Source organism: Solanum pennellii, chromosome 1 (genome assembly GCF_001406875.1).
Source record: "Solanum pennellii chromosome 1, SPENNV200".
Classification (NCBI taxonomy): domain Eukaryota; kingdom Viridiplantae; phylum Streptophyta; class Magnoliopsida; order Solanales; family Solanaceae; genus Solanum; species Solanum pennellii.
Window position 1 is genome coordinate 92,215,666 of NC_028637.1, and position 21,282 is coordinate 92,236,947.

Below are 21,282 nucleotides of genomic sequence, written 5' to 3' on the forward strand. Positions count from 1 at the left end.
TGACGTGTCATTTCACCATGAGAAAGAATGATGTTTTTGTCTTGTCAAATATATTATGAGAAAAACAGATATAGTTATGTAATTTTATAGTCTTAAAATTAAAATCACTTACGTTAATAACATCACTCTCATCATTAATAGTAAAAAAAGCATGACCACGACATACTCATGCAATATTGTGATATAAAATACAAATCTATGCCCCACAATTTTTTTTTTAATGTTTTGAAGTCAAAAATACTTTTAACGGATTATATGATATTTAAAATGTCAAAGAACAAAAATTAAAAAGCATCCTTAAATGGTAACATATATGCGTATGACTACCAGTTAAAATTCACTAGTATCTGAACATGTGCAATCAAATTGTACTAGAAAACAACTTTACAATAATTTTATATCCATCTAAAATATTTTAGAGTTTTGATATTGTAATAATCAATTCAAAACAAATAATTATTTTTCAAAATATAAATTTGACAGTTTACCCATGAATTTAGAGTGTCCTAAAAAAGTGTGAAAACAACGTGAACAAAAGATGAATATGCAAAAGAAAAAACTTGTTTTAAGCCTTGGCCAAATTGCTAAAACTAACACAAAAAAATAACAGAACTAATTATAGTATGATAATGTCATCTACCATGAGTTACAACCGTAGGAGCAGAGCTTTCTAATCTCTAGAAAATTCACATTAAAACTGCAAATCCAGCAAGATTAATCTAAAGTACCACGAAATGGCTCAAAAACAATGTTCAACCTCTGACCAGAAAAGAGAATTTGTACACCACGAAACGAAAGGTAACAATAAAACAGAACCAACCAACGCCTTATATGTAAGTCTGGTAAAAATGAAAGCAAACTTGCAGCAAACACGCTATGCAATGTGCAGTAACCTTGAAATTTTGATCTGCAACGATCAGTACTTCCTTTGAGCCCACCATAGAAGAACAATTATGGGAATCAGCAGTTGCTCATGCTCTTGGCATTCAAAGTTGCAACATACGCAGCAGCTAATAACCAATTTAGCAGTCAACGTTTTTGCTTCTGAGGTACAAAACGTATTCCTTGCTTTCCAAGTTCCACGTTCTTCTTCTTCCCATCATCAAAAGCAACAGACACAACAGGTGAGCCTTCAAAAACTTCTGCAACTGTCCCAATATGCCTGGAAAAGAAATGAATTGAAAGGTCAAACTAGCAAACCTCAAAGAAAGTGGTGTACAGATTTATATGAATGCTTTGCTATACAATTTTAATATATAAGAAACAGGAAGGGAGTCACGCTAGTTAAAAGCTCAAATGAAAATTGTAACTATAGATAATGTGCTCTTTTTCTTTATCCTACTATATCCCTGTGTCCAAATGCAATTCACTTGCTCTACTGATTGCTTTTTTCACATTGCTATCATGATTAATAATCCAGAATATTACAGCACTCATTTCCATTGAAGTTGCATAAATTTTAAGTATGCATAGTAGTCAGCTTGGCAATTAGCTTACCAGGTATTATCAGACGAATGATGAATTTCCACTCTCTTTCCTTTTGCATCTTTTCCCAACTTCTGCAGTATCCAATTAGCATCCAAAAACTCATCCATTGTATTGTCTTCATACTGCTGTGATAAATTATCATCAGCCCTGGTTGATGATTTTTCTCCAAAGGCTGGTGCTCTCTTTCTTTTAGACCTCTGGCCCTTAACCACGCTTTTATCCTCCTCTCCTGGAGAAGCCCATGCATTTTGACTTTCATGGCAAGGATTCTTGTACTTGAGCTTTAGGAGAGGTTTTGGATCCTTTCTCGCTGAATTTGATACTGAAGGTGTGCTATTTTTCACGTCATTTAGGTCATCACAAGAAGCGGGCCCAGCTTCGGCATGTTTTACAGAAGCCAATTTATTGTCCCTTGTAGCAGGAGCTTCAATTCCAGCCCTTATAATAATACTACCGTCATTGCTTCCTTTACCTAAGATACCAAAAGTCTTGAGCGGAGGATAAGGTCCAGATCCAACGGCAAATTTTCCACCAACTTTGGCAGGGAAATTAGTACCTTTGGAGCTAACTTTCTTGATCTTCAATAAGTTGCTTTCTTTACCCCTATGATTTTGACCCTTTATTTGGTCCATATGATTCACCTTATGTCCTTCAGACACAGAAATGAGAGCCAAAAGAAAAGTTATTAATGAAATACTAAAAGTATGCTTCTAAAAGCAACAAATACAATATTATCTTTTTTCCCCACTCCCGACATAGAAAGTAAACAATTTACAACACGTCTTACCTTTTCCACCACCGAGTTTATCTGCAGTGTCATTCCTTTCCGAGTTCTCATTCTCACTCAGCTGAACTAGATCCTCACTACCTGATAAACAAGGAAGTATATCTAAGAATATTTTTGATTAGGTAAATAATTTTATGAGCGTTGGGAAAATCTCCCATATAAAAGAGGTATACCAAAAAGTAGAGAATCTACACCATATAAGAACAAGCATAGAGTATTGAAGCTAATAACTTGATCTCATGAGATTTTGCTGCCTTGATCAAGCAATTTAGACATTGAATTGAAAGAATTTTACGGAACAATAGATGGACAAGCAAATCCAGAAATCGAATTTGAAAAACAAATAGGAAACAACAGAAGTCACCTACATGTTTCGACAGTGAGCACATTAGTTTACAAATTAAACTAAATTTCCTAAAATTCCTAAGGGTGTGTGTATGGGTGGGTGGGGTGGAAGTGTTAACATGAGAAAACAATAATAATATGCAGCATGAACTTTAATCACTTTAGGTAATATAACTTCTAATCTATAGTGGGTCATTAGCATCTCTCCGAACTCTTCAGCAGCAAGTATTCACACAGAGGAAAGAATCTCAACTAATGTAGCATAGAAAATAGAGAAGGAACGCCATAGCAGAAAAAGAATCAGAAAATTTTACCAGGTAAAGAATAGATCTTCCATTCCCAGACCAAAAGAAAACCAAATATACATGTCATGTCACCTTTATTTGTACTAAATATATATATATATAAGAGAACCCTCTGGTTTATGCCAGAGTGCATCCATTAAGACATCAAATTCAGAGTTCTGAGAAAAGGGAAGAAGTCTGTGAGTAAGATGTACATAAGTCCTACTCCTTTAAGATTTGTCAAGATCATTAAAAGAAACAAGTTTTAAGGCTTACATTTTTATCATTTTTTAATAAATGATTGCATTTTTATGTCAAACATTGAGGACGTGACTTAAAATCCCCATTTACTTTACTTTCACAAGAACTTTCCACGCAAGTCATGAAGAAGCAAAAAAAAAAAAGAAAAAGAAAAGAACAAACATCAGTACATGATTACAAAAACACAGTCCTCATATGCCAAATAGGCAGTCAATTCATCAAGGAAAGGAGAAGAAATATTCTGCATAAGTTTACCACCATGCTAGTTTTTTATCTACAACAAAATGCATTCGAGAACGTACATTACAGATACTTTTGACTTCTACTAACAAAAAGCAACCCAAGAATAACGGTACTTTGTGATAATCCTTAGCCAATTTATATGTTTTTTCTTTATAACTAAGTATATTAGAGATACTTATGACTTCTACAAACAAAAAGCAACCCAAGAATCACGGTTTTACAATACTCCTTAGCCGTCTTATAACAAAGATATCCTTAGTCATAAGATGGCTAAGGAATATCATAAAATACCGTGATTCTTGGGTTGCCTTTTTTTTATATAAGTCATAAGTATCTCTAAGTAACTAACCATTTCCTTGTGAATACAAAGTTACCTTTATCCAAAAAAAAAAAAAAGAGAAGAAGATATCCTTGATGGCCAGTGACATAAGCGTCAAAACTGTAGAGATAATGAGCACACCCATCTACACTTCTTCACTTAAATATCAGGCTTTTGTCAGCGGTAGGGTTTGAACCCATAACATGTGCTTAATCCATAAATCACACAATGCATCCTTACCACTTAAAGCCCAAGGGAAACTAATATATGAAGTCCTTACCAAACACAGATGAAAATCTTCAAGAATAAAAAAATGCACAGAGGAAAACTATACATCTTTCTCACTGGCGGAAGGTTTTGTCTAGATGAGATAACAATTTAGAAAACCATAGCTTTTGTGACATAAGTGAAGCAAGCTAGTAGAAAAGCATATTTACAGTCATCATATTCTATCGAGAAGCCATGCAATAGTTTTTATAAACAAGATTAATCCAAGTAAAAAACCAGAAAGAAAGAGGAACCTGAAGACAACATATAGATAAACATTTACCATTTGAAGTAGTCAATTCTTGCTCTTTCTGACAGCTTGAAGCATCGTACTTCGAGGAACCTGCTATGTTTTTATTCTGCGAGCCCAAATGTATAACAAACTTTGGCCCCTTAGAGTTCTTTGGCATGCTTGTTTGAATTCCAACATCATCCTCATCCAAATGCTGAGGCTTGATACCTTTCATTTGGACTGTCCTCTTACCCATGTCTCCAGTAACCTCATCAATGAATTTGTGCTTTATGACCCCTGCCTGATTAATTGAACATATACCTTTTGTAAAGCTACCAACAGGAGAAGAAAAGCTTTCAAGTTCCCCATAAGCCTGCAGTTCTTCATTCTGGACATCACCAACACTATATCCACCAGATGGAGCATCCGGATGTCCTTCCTTGTGTCCAGTTAATCCCTTCTTTTTACCATATTTCTTGTAAGAAGATTTCTCTCCATACTCCTTGCTCTTTTTGGGAGATTTGCCAACTAAACCTTTAAGAGAAAACTTCAAAGATCGACTGTGTTCATTTTTTACTACAGGAGTACCATCTTCATCATCTGAGAAGGATGAAATAGAAAACATTTCATCTTCAACTGGCAACCCAGCTCCTGCCCTCAAACTTGCAATCAAATCCCTATCAGCTACATCTCTCCTCCTCCAAAGCTCCTGAACAGCATCCTCAAGATTTCTCCCCTGAGAACATTAATAGAAAACTTTTAGGATAGAGTTCTAGTTTAACTTTTCTTGTGAAATTAATCACAGCCATGAACACACCTGATAACTATTTCCACGGCATGTTGGACATGCATACGGCAAATTTCCATCCACTTGAAACTGCAAATATTTTTCATCACTGCAAAGCAAATACCCAATTTCAAATTAGAACTTCCAATGGAGTCCCTCTCTCAAAGCTTCACTGAAGTACAATCAAGGTTACATAATTTAACAGCTATATATCGCATGAATGACATGAGAACAAATTGGCAAACTACAACGATGTCAAGATATTTATATAGTGAAGGGAAGAAGAGGAGCTTTCTGGAAATTAGAACTAGCGCCCTGTCAACTGACTCGACTCTTAACAAGGCAGAATGCAGCATAAACTGCAGTCCCCAAAATGCCATTCAGTTATTCAATGAAATAATAATAGTCAGTGGGGAATTAGGAGACTTCTAGGAAACACTTTTTACATTTTAACTTTAAAAAATCTGCTGCAAGAACACCACAAAAGGCATAGTATGCTGTCAATAATAAATTTGTGATATTTAATTCCAGAACAGAAACGTCTAACCTAATGCACATCCATATTTGCTCCCATGTAAAGAAACAAAATTGCACTTCATGAGAAAGGCACCATAGCAAAACCAATTAATTAATTATCTTAAAAGCAATATCTAAGATAAACCTGATGCCATCACATTGGCAGTGCACCCAGCGCTGGCAAATGTCACAGCAGACCATAGGTGTTGATTCAGAATCTCTATAGACCTACATTACAAAAAAAAATTAATTTCATTCCCCATAGATATATGAGAAGAAAAACACTCGGTTGCTTTGGATAGGCAATGAAAGCAAAAGGCATCATGTTAATACTAGCAGACAAATTAGCAACTCCACATTAGTAAATCACCATAGTACAAAGAACCTCCTTGTAAAATTAAACAAAGAGAAGCTCAGAAAACATAAACAGCCATAATATCTACCTTCAAACAAACAGGACAGTAGTTTCCCTTCTCAAATAATCTTCCACAGGCATCACAACAAGTGTATCCTAAAAACCACCTGTCAGAGATCAATATATCAATAGTTCAGAGGCCATAGAATATGCAATGCCATAAATGATTTTCATAGGATATGCAAACCCTTTAATAATTTACATAGGATATGCAATGCCCTAAATGATTTCCATACATCAGAATATATAGCGTAAACTAAATGGAACTCCTACATGATGCTCCTCTCTAAAGATGCAGAAAAAACAACATAGAAAAGTACACGAATAAGCATTTTAACTAAAATGAAGTTAAATTAGAGTGTTCAATTAACGTTTATAGCAAAACTTGAATCTAAGAGAATGTCCCACTAGCTACTCATGGTCCCACACTACATACCTCTTGCTCAGTCCATTTCCTGGAACATTAGAACAACAGCTGTGACACTTTGTGTGTTTGGGGCATAAATAAGGCCCACTGCTAATGTTCTGCACATCCCAAAAACAACTTAGTATAATCTACTTTTATCATTATACAAAAATAAAAGAGTAAGACACGAGAATTCACCTTGTGTGGAGGCTGCAGACAGTAACAGTGATAAGCTGCATCACACCTTTTGCAAAACATGAACTTGTTTGGGTCTCCAGTTCTTTGACAGCCCTACATAAAACAAGGAGCATAACATACATACAGTCAGTATATAATGAGCAATATAGTGAGCATAAGAACACGAGTTGAACAATAACAGACATCAAATAGCCAAAAATACAATAATCACATGAGCATGATCCAGAATGCATGTTCAATTATCAAACAGAAGAGTTGCTTATGCAAAAGAGTTCTTTTGAAAAGAAAAAGAGCAGCATATAGTTTCATTTATAATCCTACTCGACAGGGACACTTCCTCACCCGCTTCCTTACACATGTAACACCAACTGACACAAAGAACGCATACCTTCCTTGGCACCCTTAAGATCCATATTGCTATATGGAAAAAGTCATCTCCTCCCTAACCAATAGTTTCTCATAAAAGGACTTCACAGAGAACATCCCATTATTTCCAAACCCAACCTCCAAAAACTGGAATCAAAGAACATTCCATTGTTTCCAAACCGCACTCCAAACATTGGAATCAAAGAACATTCCATTGTTTCCAAACCCCACCTCCAAACATAGAAATAATCAACTGGATTGACTTGTCTATGTAGTAAGGCTAGGATTCTGTATATCCTTAAAAATTCTTGTTCTTTTTTTCTTCAAAGATAACACTTCCCTTGTATGCAAGTTCCCATCTTCAACTGCTGCTGATTTTGAGCTTCTTTTTCAACTTTATGTATAGTTACTACAGCAATTTAATATTAAACTGAATGCTGCAAAATAATTGTTCACAAAAAAAGAAAATGAAAGCAACTCACCGTATAGTTGTCATGTTTTGGGCAGCTATTAAAAAGTAAAACCAACTATGTTTCATTGTATTTTTTAAATGAATCAAAAGTTTTACCTCACAAAGCCGGCATGAGGGACATGTCCATGAGCTCCAATGGAAGAGATCTGTAGGAAAGGGCATATTGGCAAAAGTACATCACTAGGAAAGGGCATATTGGCAAAAGTACATCACTAAAAACTGACAAATCTTGTGGCCTATGAGAGTACCTCTATGTTGACCCCACACTTTCAAGCAGCTTCGGTGATACTTCTTCCCGCAACATTTGCATGACATAAATTTCCTTGCACTTTCACCTCCTTCATTTTCACCGGAAAAGCATAGCCTACACATCACTTTGACATTCGATAGACCCTGTTCTTCTCCACCAACATCTTTCATGGAGCCCTGAGGGCAGATATTTATTTATAAATAAAAAGATAGAATACTATCATGTAAAAATTTATGATTCCAGCTCCCAGCCTCCAGAACCCCAAGAGAAAAAGAAATGAATAACAGTAGAATGAGCAATGAGAAGGGGTTATAACAAGTTCAGTAACAGCGCCCCTATAGAATACAAAAATTCTGCTGGTGAGTGACAACAATTAGGTTGAATGTGAGGAACGACAAAAGAAACATCCCAACCATTATTTAGATTTTATATCGAAATGACTTCTACATTCAAATTCATGAAAATCTATGTTTTTTAGAACTGCGGTTCCTAACCTCCACATCTCCAGACTCAAACCGTCTAGCAAAATCCTCAGCCGTCATAGATGCAACAGCAGCTTTCTTCTGCAAAGCATCACGCTTAATCTGAGCTGAAGCAATAGCAGATGCCTCCTCACCATCCCCGCCGCTTCCACCACCCCCATCACCAACAGGCGCCTGTGGGGGCGGAGCAACATTAAGCTTGGGCACCTTAACCTGAATTGTGGCAGGTTTTTTGGCCTTAAGACCCCATGGGTCCTTTATAAACTCCTCAAGTCTAGTCACATCTCTGAAGAACTCATTTTTACCCTTTGGAAAACCATGTGGGCAGAAGCAGATCTTTCGGCTGCACCAAAAAATACCAAAACACTCAATTGGGTCAGAAATTCAAAAGAAAACAACAAAACACAAACCCAAGAAACCGATTTCACATCCATTGATAAAGAAAGAAAAAGAGAAAGCTAACAGATCCTCACGCTACACCAAAAAATCACCAAAACCAGATCCAAAAACGCTTGATGCGTCATAAAAACCCCACTAAACCACTTAAAACCATAAAACAAAGAAACCAATTTGCCTTGATAACAGAGAGTAGCGAGAAGAGTGATTAAACAAAGTGAGAAAATAAACAACATTTTAAATAAATAACTCAAAAATCAAGGAATCTTGAAAAGAATGTAGTACCAGGTGATTGGGCAAGCTGTGTGAAAGGCCATACGCGAGATAAAGATTTTTGTAAATGAGGAATTTTGGGAGAAATCCCTTTGGGGGAGGAGAGAGAGAGAGAGAGAGAGAGAGGAGGGTGTGTGTCTTATGAGAGTTTGGGTTTGTTTATAGGTGAGGCAACCATCGATGTTTTCAAAATGTTGATAGAATCCATGATTTGTATAGAAGTGTAAAAAGGTCAAAAATTCAAAAAAGGAAAAAGATTTAATAGGAGAAGAGAAAGTTCCAAAAAAATACATATAGTCATTGTGAGTAGATTTTCATGATTTATTTTGACCATAAAAATTTGATCAGATTTAGAAATCTGGTTTTTAAATATTTTCAAGTTCCCACCCTTCGGGGTGGCCGGTTTGAGCCTGGGACTTCCATGTTGGAGGTCTGAAGTTCGAAACCCCTTGCAGGCGAAAGCAAGGGTTTGCCTTCTTGGTCAAGCTTGTCGCACCAGGCTTGCCTAGTGCGGGTTACCTCTCCTATGAGGTTTGCGAGTTATTGCATAGGAGCGGGGGTTTTACCCTCTGCGCACCCAAAGGGTAGTTGCTGCGGGTTTCCGTTGTCATAATATTTTTTTTTTATTTTCAAGTTCCCACCAATTTTTGGGTTTTTTTGGAACATGACTAATACTACGAGTCAAGGGTCATAAATTTGTTTCTAGCTAAGATCTAACTGAAAGTCCAAGCAATTACAAGGTTAGCAATGACCGGTGTAACATCTCGCAACTAGAAACGACTAGAAAAGAGGTTAAAATCTGAAAAATGTTTATTTTTGAAAAGAAAACGAAAAATCTGGAAATAGGAAATTGAGTTTTGGTCATTTTCAAACAACCAGTTATAGGAATAGTTAGCCCCCATAATAATCTTTCCAACGCCGCCGAGTTCGCATGAATTTGATATCTTATGAATGAGTTATGTCTTTCGGAAGTTGGACTGTTGGATTAAGAAAAGTCAAATCCGGATTTGGGAAGGGCAAAGTTGTCTTTTCCTTACCCAGGAATTAATTGGGATAAAATCAGACCTTTGTTAAGTTTTAGAAAATGGAAAACATACGCTAGGGCTTGGAGAAGAGAGAAAGGAAGAGAAAAGAGGAGCAAAATCAGAGCGCTTAAGCTTTGCGCATAGTATTCATTGGAGGTGATCCCTAAAATGGTACGTGAGATCGCATAGTGTTGGGCTAGTTCACCCACACGCCAATCTTGTTTCAATTCAGCGAATTTAAGATATTTGAACATTAAGAAAGTGAGTTCTTGAAGAAAATTGTTGAAAAATTCGTTGAATTCTTGATGGTTGTGATGTTGAAGTCTCTTGTTAATTTGATTCGTGTTTTCGGGTGAATTTTTGAGCTAAATCTATTAAGTATTGAGGGTACTAATGATCCCAAGTGTTTGGAGAAAGAATCATGAAAGTTTAGAGAAGAAAAACGAAGGTCACAAATCAGAGATTTTCTGGGCAAGGGCTGGGACGCTGCGCCTGCCAGAGCGCCACAAAAGTTCTTCTGAACTTTGGCCTCTGGCTCCCCGTGCCTCTCAGAGCGCCATGGACGTCAGTTCTCCCCATTCTTCCTCCACCATTTCGTACTAGTTCCTAATTGATGTACCTATGTTTCTTAGTTGATTCCAACACTCTAAGGTATATCTAAACACGATGAAATCATCCATAAACATGAGATCATGAACCATGAATCCATAATCCAATTCAAGGAGAGTTAAGATCAAAGTCAAAGAAGTTAAGAGTCAAGTCTAGAAGTTAGGAAGCAAGTCAAAGCAAAGTTCTTAAAAGTTTTCAAGAGTTTTTAGCAACGTTTTAACTTTGTTCTTAAGACTCAAGTTTCAAGTTAAGTAAAGAGTAAAGAGTTAAGTTTATTTCTCAAAAATTACAAGAGAACTAAGTATTCCCTAAGAGTTTATAAATGTTTTCATATTTAAACTCAGAGGAAACTAAGATCTGCCAAAAGAGTTTTGAGCAAGAAAAGGGAACATTGATTCCAAGAGAGCTTTTGAAGCTAAGTGTTCGAGCAATTACCTCAACCCATAGAAAGAAATTGTTTTAAAAACACATGAGTTAAGTATATTTTTGGGGAACAGTATTGAGCACCGACATGGAAATGTGAGTTCATTTAACTCAAGTCTCCATAAACCATGTAGACATCATAAGTATCAAAGGGCCATATTTTTAGATGATCACTTAAGTTAAACTAGTGGATCCACTAAGTTAAGTAAGGTCCTATACCGATGGCAATGTATAGGATGGTCCTCGACAGCGTGAGGTAAAACATTGTACCATCACTTAGACTCAGCAATGGTTGTCGATTGAAGAATCTCCCACAAAAGTTATAATATTTTAAATGAGTAAAGTTAAGTTTGTTATTGGTTTATTTAATGAAATAAGATTGTTTTCAGTTGCTTTAAAGTTTTATATATATATATACATATATATATATATATATGTCGCATGTATTGCACTGTTTTATATTGAGTTAAGTATCCATGAGTTGAGTAGAGCCAAGGTAAGTGCTTCCTTCTTACTCTTTTTCAAAGCTTAAATTGTTTTAGCATTCGAACTCGCATACTCGTACATTCAATGTACTGATGCCGGTTGGTCTGCATCGTCTTATGATCCAAGCGCAGGTAACTATGGTCAGATCCGGCGTACAGTTGGTCCAGTGAGCAGCTCAGAGAGTCAGTTGGTGAGCCTCCCTTTATTCCGGAGGACATATTTATCATTCAGTTACTGTTTTAAGTTTTCAGTTGTTAGGATGATTGGGGGTACTATCCCAACATCCCTCTTTATTTTAGAGGCTTCATAGACAGATAGTATCAGTTTCTTTAGTCTTTTCATTTCACTTGTAAATGATTAAGACTTGAGTTGTCATTTTGACTTAAGTATTACTTTTAAGTTATTTCTTGAGTTATCTCTTGTGTTTAAGTCTTCCGCTGAGTAAGTAAGTCAGGCTAAAGGTCTACTCAAAGCCAGCAATGGTCTTTGAGTGCCGGCAACGTCCAGGTTGTAGGCTCGGAGCGTGACAACCGGCTTGGAAATATATTATAAAGAAACTAACGGAGTTCAATTTTGATGATTGTCTTGAATCAAGCTGGCATGAGAAAATGGAGTTGTAATCCACAAGATGAGAGAAAGGAACAAGTAAAAATCAAAAGATTGATCATAGAAGAATTGAATTTTGATTCTCATTTCTTGTGAGGAACGGAAAGTTTAAAGAGCTTACATAGTTCATTATACGAGTCATCATCATCAAGGCCAGTTCTGCATTTGACACTCACAGGAACATTTGTATTTGCAGCAATTACGCACATGGCCTCAACAACAAACTTTCCTTGTAGAAATAATATATTTGATGTATCAAGCAAACAAATCCGAACCTTTGCATCAAGCATGAGGCACATACAAAAACACTTGTGTCCAGCTACTCCGGGGTTAACTGTCATTTAATAGAGAAAAAGTATCAGTTATGGGTCTGAATAAAAGCTAGAAACTTATATTTTAGATAGAAAAAGCATAAGAAACTTAAAATTAATTTCATCATAGCCATATGGAATTGCCAGTTGTGTAAATTTGGTCAAGTTCTCCAAATTGTTTCCCCCAATTTGAAGCATTACACCATATGCAAAGAATCTATCCTGGTATATTAGAAAAATTCATAAATGTCAGATCTCACTACACGATATAAACACACAAGCATGAGTCAGTGACAAGTTGCTCTTAAAGGTCCAAGCCACTAGCGCAATAACATATCAGTACAAGAAAATTCCTTTTGCAGATCTACCCAGGTTACAAAAATATATCTAGGTCCCCTTCTTTGCCACGTATGTAATACCAAAGAAATTTATATTCTTTTCTAGGAAACCACCCAACTGGGAGAAGGGTCTTAGTGTAGGGAAATGAAAATGACCAACTAATTTGGTTGACTCAACCCCTTGAAAGACAACCCAAAGATTCTATAGTTATAGAAATATAAAGAATATGATTCATCGAATTAGTAAATCAAATACAAGTGTCAGGTGCCATCTATAGAAGTGTTAACTGTAAGCTTCTCTATGTAGAAGGTCAGATTACATCATGCAGAAAGTAGGTAAGTAACCACAATGACATACATCCAATATTTCCTTTTTATCATAAAATTGGGTCTAGCAGCAAGAGGATCGAGATCAAAGAAAGTAACTTTTTGACTATTTGTAATGACCTTGAAGTTGATTTTTGTAATTCTTTTGGGAAATTATCATTTGACCCCTCTCGATATGTTTGATCAGTGTAACAAATCGAAATTTGGAAAAAGGAGGAAAATAAATTTTTGAACTAAAATCTGGTTTACGGGTCCCATCTACGGACCTGTTGGAGGTTTTACGGGTCGTAGATGGCAATAGTAGGAAGTAGGTAAAGTAATTTTCTAAAATCGAGTCCTAGTAACCTTTTTACGATTCACCAGGACGGTCAGTCAACTATTGTATGAGTCGGAGGTGAGTCCCGGACTTTGTAAAATTTTATGGGGGTAAAGTTGGTTTATACGGTTGGCATGTACAGATCGTCGGAAAACCTACGAGCCGTACATGGGTTCCGTCAAAAGTTGATCCAAAATAATAGTTTGGACTATAGGTGAGGCTCGACAATTATTTTTAAATGGCTTTTGGGTTTTCTCCTAAATGATTTAACCAAGAACTATTTCGTTTAACCAACTACCCTAAACTATAAACGTTTTAAGCCCCAAATTCACCCATTTCAACTCATTCTCCTAAATTTCCTAAGCTTTGACCAAATTCATCACCTCAATTCTCTCAAGTCTAAAGAGAAAGAAAAAGAGTTAGTGTTCCATTCAAGTCTTCAAATTCTCCATTTTCTTGAGCTTAAAGGATCAAGGTATGTGTGTATTGTATTAAGAGAAAATGATCAAAATGATCCCTAATGTATAGAGGTTACATTATTTGATCCTTAATATATTCCACATGATCCATATAGTCCTTAATATATTATAAAAGATGCTCAATATGGTCTTTGCCCTAAAAGTAACACATCCATCCGTCAAATTTATCTGATGGCCCCACTAAAACATAAAGTACCCAAAGCTCCCTTTCTCCTTCATCAACTGAAAAGCTTAGCCGAATTTTTCCTTTCTCTTTCTTCTCCCTTCTCTGTTCTCCGGCGATCACAATATTCTAAGCTATTTGCACCGCCGCTCGTCCACCAGCCAACCGCTGCTCTCCACTTCCGTCCCTCCTACATCCCTACTCTGTTCCCTCTGTTCTAGCCTATATTCAAAGATAGGATTTCTAGAAAAATTTAATTTATTGTTTAGTTAGATAATTAGTTTGTTTTTCACATTTTTAGGCAACGTTTTTCAGCTTTTTAAATTTGCCACAATGGGCTTATGAAGCATCAACCAAGCAAATTTCATGTCAAGATATTGTAAAAACGAATTCACAATTTATATAAAACAAGATGAACTCGTTCCTTAACCTTTTTATCAAAAGCATAACTTAATTGTTTGAACCACATTTTTGAGATGTAATATTCTTAAAAGTGGAAGAGGGATCCGGCTGAGGCAAAAATAAACGCACAAGCTCTCTGGAACAAAGCTTTTGATGGGAAGACATGGAGAATAAGGGAGATAGTAAAGATTTTGATTGTTTTATTTATTTAGTGAGGTCGGTGTTAAATTTAACCGAGGGATTTGTTATGTTTAGGGAAAATAACCAAAATGAGTACATTCTATAATACATTAAGTACCATATGCATCATGTGAAATATTTTAAGGATCAAAATAAAGCAATTCCTATATATTAAGGACCATTTTGATCATTTTCTCAGTGTATTCACCGATGGAGTCCTTTCCTCCATAGGTCCCCAAGGATTTCAACTTCTCAACTAAATTTCCAATTAATAAAATTAGGGTTTCACTTCAAAGAATATGAGTTTCATTCAATTATGACTAATTAAGCCTTCTAATGTATTATTTGATGTGAATATATGATATTTAGTTGAAATTGCATTTAACCATGCCTAATTTAGGCTTTAACCTGTGAACTATGAATTATGAAGATATGCATGTTTTCATAAAGTTATTGTAAATGAATGATGGTTTGAAAAGAGAGTATTGATGTTATTGTGGAAGGATCTCACTTACTATGATGATCATGATTGTGAAAGGTATTTCTCACAAATGAATTCACATTGGTGAAAAGTTTTCTCATTTATGTTGAATAATGTTTTTTTTTTGGAACCCAGGATATAACCCGCAGCCGCTACAACCTCTGTAACAGCCTCTAACCTTCGGGTGAGCACTTTGTGCGCACTGGGTAAACTTCCCATAGTGTAATAGCCTGCAAACCACACAGGGGATGTAAACCGCACTAGGCAAGCCCTATGCGACAGGCTCGACTCAGAAGGCATTGAGGGGATTGATCCCAGGTCATCCGTGTGGATAACCACCCTTCAAACCAACTGAGCCATCCCGAAGGACTGCTGAATTATGTTTAAGTAGTTATTCTATGTTTTGATCTTCATAGTTGTGGATTGATATTGATCACTGCCTAACCTATGTTAAAATGATATTTGACTTTTATCCATTCTGTTTGGATTTGGACTTACCACTAAGAGTGCTTTTACGTGGAAGCTCAAAGAGGGTAGTCTGTAATAGCAACCTCTAGTCCCAGGTTACATACCCGTATGATTTACTTAAATGAACTAGCTAGTGTTCCACTTCAGCAAATGATGATATGTACGGATTCTACCTTGGCAAGTAGTTTGCCCTTCTTTTGGTATGAGGGATATACCAAATTTCATGATATTGTCTTATTGTTAGTTAAAGCTAATATCTCACAAAATGACTATGTTTTCTTCATAGCTTTTCTCATGTCCTTTATGTTAATATACTTGACCATGCTTTCATGATTTTCATGTGATCTCTTCTTTACAACTTTAAACGTCCCATTAAGATCATGCCTACTAGTTTAAAGTTACTTATGTTATCATGCCTATGTTTATGCATATTGCCTCACAAATGTACTAATGCATACTTGTACCTATAGTGTTTCACTAATGTAAGGTCCAAAGCTCTTATCTCCCATACTCATGACTAGTGATCCTTCATAAATTTTGAATTGAAGTCCTCATGCTTAGAAGACCAAGACTCTTTATTACTTCAGGTCATTTTCATTTCAAATTTTGTACGTGATGTATGGTAACGTCTCAATCACTTCCCTTATGATGTATTAGATGATCTTGAGACTTTATGTTAACATTCTGCTTTTGTTATACTCTTTTATGTGAAATGCTACCTTTTAAACTATGTTGTCTCTATTATCTTATATGATGTATGCTAAGTGGTTTGTGTAAGGACTCTCAGGGCCTGATACGTCATGTCACGTCTAGGGTGTACTATGGGTCGTGACAATCAATGTATGAGACTAGATTTGAAACCAGATTAAAAAGTTAAAAGAGTTTTGGAATTTTGAAAACTTTTTTTGAAATTGGTATGTAACATATAGGATATTGTTCATCTACAACAAAATCAATAAGACATGGCAAGTTATTTAGGTCAAGTTGAATCCTTAAAGGATAAATTTGATTATCTTATGTCTTCTACCGACAAATTGGATAATTAGGAAACACAAAGAGACAGGTTTTTTATGGTTTTGGTTTTGATTGGGTTGCGAGCAGACCTAACCTCATTGCATGACCAAATTCTCTCAAGCCTATTTGTTCGTACCTTGGAAGAAGTATTCACAAAATTACTGTGCATCACATCTACACCACTAAAGGTAAATTCATGTGATGTATCTATCATGGCTATCCAAACTAACAATTTTCAAGGTGGATATAGAAAAGGAAAAGGGAGGGTCAATAAACATTGCACTCATTGTAATAAGGGAGGAAATGTAAGAAAGGAATGTGGGCTTCTCTCCTTACATTGCAATCATTGTAATAAGGGAGGGCATGTAAGAGAGGAAGGCCGACTTCTTCATGGTAAGCCTCCAAGCAATAATGATTGTCCTCGACATACAACAAATATGGCTCCCTACACTTGAAGTCATGGATGGATCATCTTAACACTATAACTGGATCAAACTAAAATAACTACCTTCAGTACCAAACATCAAGGAAACAATCATCAACATCAGTTGCTTGCACAATACAACAACTCATTTGCTTATGTAGCACAATCTTCATCTCAGGACCAATAGATTCTTGATTCCTTCTAACCACATTTATAGTAGCAAAAATATTCTCTCTGCTCTCCTCACTACACCCCTTCTACCCTCTCTATTGTTACTTTGGCTAATGGATCAAACACTATGTAAAAGTGATAGGTATAGCTCATCATTTGCCTTCCATAGCTTCAACATCAGTCTTTATTGCACCTCAGCGTCCATATAATCTAATTTCCATTAACAAATTAACGAAAAACTAAAATGTGATGCAACATTCCTTGATGATTTTGTTTTTGTGCAGGATTAGAGTATGGCATAGATAATCGGAAAAGAACATGAGTCACAAGGATTATACCTGCTCTCTATTCCAACATCACATGTTGCTTTCACTTCCACTGCTTCTTTTAAATTGCTCCATAGCCAAATGGGTCATCCAAGTCTCTTAAAATTGCATAATATGGTCCCCAAATTATCTAATTTATCTTTGCTAGAATGTGAGTCGAGTCAACTTGGGAAGCACAAAGCCTTTTTCCCAAAGCGTGATAATAAGGCTACCTCTATATTCAAATTGTTCATTCAGATATATAGGGTCCAAGTCGTGTCAGTTCTTCCTTAGGCTTTCATTATTGTCTTTATTGATGACCACTCTCAGTGCATGTGGTTATTTTTAGTGAAAAACGTATCTGAGTTAATCTCTATCTTTTAGAATTTTTTTGTTGAAATTCACAATCATTTTGGTATTTCCACTAAGAAGTTAAGCAGTGATAACTCATAAAAAATACTTCACTACTTCTCTCTACCAACAAGTACTTATCTCTACAGATGTTAAAACTTTTTCCGAGACTTCTCTACATTTTTCTCCTAATGTGAAAAATCAAAAGGCCATATCAGTACTTCTTGTTCCAACCCCAGCTCCACCTCTAACTCTTAAGGTCTATCGTGATGACCTAATCCTCTTTCTCAGCTTGCTAATTCAGTTAGTATTTATAGCTCTATTCCAATTACACAAAGCAATCCTGGTAACTTATTACCTCGTCCAACAATGTCTTCTGCTTTGGTCGAGCACTTATCAAATGTTCTTCCCATTGATGTTCGCAAAGGTACTAGAACTACTATTGATCAAAACTCATGTTGATGTTTATTTAAGTTATCATCGTCCGCTACCTTCATATCATGCCTTCATCACTAGCTTATCAAGCATCAAAGTTCCCTAAGACTATGGCCAAAGCAATGTTTCATCCAAGTTAGAGATGATTGAAGAGATGATTATTTTGCATGATAATGGTACTTGGGAGCTTGTTCTTTTACTTGATTGAAGGCAAAACAACAATAGGTTGTCGTCCGATATTCCCAGTTAAGGTGGTTCGGATAAAGTTATCGATCATCTCAAGCGACAGTGGTTGCAAAGGGATACACTCAAAATTATGGCATTGATTATGGAGATACTTTCTTACTAGTTGCTAAGATGGCTTAAGTTTGTCTTCTCATCTCTATGGCAACAATGAATCATTGGCCCCTTTTCAGTTGTACATAAAAAATGCATTCCTACGTGGAGAAATTGTTGAAGCAATATATATTGAGCAACCACCCAAGTTTGATGCTCAAGAGGAGCATAGACCAGTTTGTAAGCTTTGCCGATCTACATGGTCTCAAGTTGCCTCCTAGAGAATGGTCTGGTCGTTTTTTAGCAGTTTACCAATAGTTTGGAATGATTCGAACAGAAGTTGATCACTCTGTTTCTTATAGGCATTCATCTCATGACAAACATATCTTTTAATTGTTTATATTGATAATATTGTTATCACATGAGATGATCATAAGGTATTGCTAAATTCAAATAACACCGTTCAAGTCACTTTTAGACTAAGGACTTAGGCAAGCTGAAATACCTTCTGGGCATGAAGTGGCACAATATGGCCATGGAATTGTTATTACACAAAAATATGCCTTAGACATTTCGAAGATGATGGTTTGTTGTATTGCAAACAACTGGGCAGTCTCATGGATCCAAATACTAAGCTTATTCCACAACAAGGGAGCCATTAAAAGATCCTAATAGATATCGGAGACTTGTTGGCAAACTTAACTATCTCATGATCATGCGAATAAACATCTCATTTTTTGTTAAGTGTAGTGAACCAGTTTTGCAATCACCTTCTGATGGTCACTAGAATGTAGTGATTCGCATTCAGTGATATATCAAAAGCTCTCCGGGATAAGGTTTATTGTATGAAGACAAGGGAACACCAACATAATTGGATATTCTAACGCAGATTGGGTGGGATCTCCTTCTGACAAGTAGTCCACTTCAGGTTATTTTGTTCTAATTGGAGGCAATCTAATATCTTGGAAAAGTAAAAAGTAAAGTTGTTGTAGCTAGATTAAGCGCAGAAAGAGTATTGAGCTTATGTGGTTGAGACTTCTCCAAGAACTGAAGATGGAAGGAGTTAAACCAGTGACATTGATTAGTGATAACCAAGTTGCACTACATATCGCTCCTAATGTCGTGTTTCATGAAAGAACGAAGCACGCTGCGATAGTTTGTCACTTCATTCGATAAAAGATCGAGTCTGATACATCACCACGAATTTTGTCAACTCAAAGGACTAACTGGCAGATATTTTCACAAAATCACTTTGAGGATCTAGAATTAACTATATTTGTGGCATACTAGGAGCATATGACTTATATGTTCCAACTTGAGGAGGAGTGATAATTATGGTATAATTGAATAGAGTAGATATGAGAATATTTAAAGATGGTATAATTTTTTTTTGAACAACGGTAAAGTTTTAAAGATGGTATAATTAGATAGTGTAGATATGAGGATATTCTCTAATCCCTTCACTTTGCAGTTAAACAGATCATGTAATATTTTATCAGTTTCTTTCCTTATTTACATTATTCATAACAACTATTCAATTCCATCAACATGAGAAAATAATTGACGAATTCAATTCCCAAAATCTCCTCCTCCTCCTCCGCTTCTTCTTTTTCTTCTTCTTCTTCTAATTTCTCAGAGTTAAATAAGTTAAATTTACTTGTACATAACATTTGCAATAATTGGGCAAAAATCAAGGTTTTTTTAAGAGAGTCTGAGATAGAAAAATCAAATCCAAATTTAAAATTTGAATACTAAAAGGAATTAGATCCTTGAAATTAGTGAAACTTATAGAAGAAAAATACCAAAATTGGAAGAGTGTAACATTTTAGAACATCCAAAGTAGGAGTATCACACAATTTAGGGCAGATAGGTCATTATTCTATACAATTATCACAAGTTTCAAAATTTTACATCCCTGATAAATTAAACTGGGATACATTGTTTTTCTCTCAAACTAATTTCTTAACAATCACTTGGGTATTTTTATCTGCCACTCACATATCAAAGTTAAACGTTCTACAATCCATGCTCATTCAGATAATGTCAAAAGAGGTGGAATGGATAACGTATTGCAAGAAGAAAAAAACTCATTCAATCTTCCTATGTTTTCTTCACATAATCTACCTTTCCAGCTTCCACTAAAATAAAATATCACCTAAACAACTTCTCCTATTTTTTCCATTGCTTAATATCTTAATCATATTCCAGATATCAAAAATCTCAACACCACATTCCTACACTGAATACTTTCACCAAAAAAAAAAAACTGGAACAAACAGAAATTAGGAACTCGAGAACGAAACAACAAAAACTAAGAAAAGCACAAAATTAATACCAACAACTAAGAAGAAAAAAGAATATAAAAAAATATGCATAAGAAAAATAGGGTTTAGGATTTTACAGGGAAGCAGAGAGATGAATCCACTGGCCGTTGGAGAAGACAAAACGAATAAAATAGTCTCTCTACATATATTATAATACCCTTTTTCTACTTCCGTTTTCTTAATTTTAATTTAATAAACTTCTGAACATGAATATATTGCACCGAATATATGAGGCAAAAAATAAACTGATTTTTTTATGTTGAAATATATCCGTCAGGATATTGTAGACGCCTTTAAAGATAATAATAAGATATTAAGTCGAGATCGATATAAAGATAAATATTTTTCTATTATCATTTTAATGTGGCTTGAAAAAATATTTTTTATAAAAATCTCTTTTATGCCATTGAATCGTCTGAAAGAAAAATAAGATCATCTCAAGATGGTCATTCTTATCAAGCATATTTTGATTGGATCAATTTAAAGGGAATTAAATTTGAAATCTATTTATGAGTATAATTTTTCATTGTTTAAAGCTATATCACAATTAATCTCTGTGATAAGAATATAACTAATGATAT

General features: G+C 35.5%; 1 protein-coding gene across 4 annotated transcripts; it reads right to left on the reverse strand.

The window, feature by feature from the left end:
• Positions 1 to 581: 581 nt before the first annotated feature.
• On the reverse strand, positions 582 to 20,916 carry LOC107007829. Of its 4 annotated transcripts, none has more exons than XM_015206625.2 (14): positions 20,779 to 20,916; positions 12,212 to 12,469; positions 8,131 to 8,461; positions 7,635 to 7,812; positions 7,483 to 7,532; positions 6,549 to 6,641; positions 6,381 to 6,469; positions 5,973 to 6,051; positions 5,675 to 5,757; positions 5,044 to 5,122; positions 4,278 to 4,962; positions 2,276 to 2,356; positions 1,498 to 2,137; positions 582 to 1,162 (listed from the first exon to the last, which is right to left on the reverse strand). In XM_015206625.2, the coding sequence occupies exons 2-14, from the start codon at positions 12,217 to 12,219 to the stop codon at positions 1,030 to 1,032; spliced, it is 2,529 nt and encodes an 842-aa protein (XP_015062111.1). In that variant the 5' UTR covers positions 12,220 to 12,469; positions 20,779 to 20,916; the 3' UTR covers positions 582 to 1,029. The 4 variants fall into 4 exon arrangements, with proteins under 4 accessions (XP_015062111.1, XP_015062113.1, XP_015062114.1 ...); XM_015206627.2 differs by having other exon boundaries at positions 12,058 to 12,469; XM_015206628.2 differs by having other exon boundaries at positions 12,058 to 12,270; positions 20,779 to 20,876.
• Between the last annotated feature and the right edge of the window lie 366 nt (positions 20,917 to 21,282).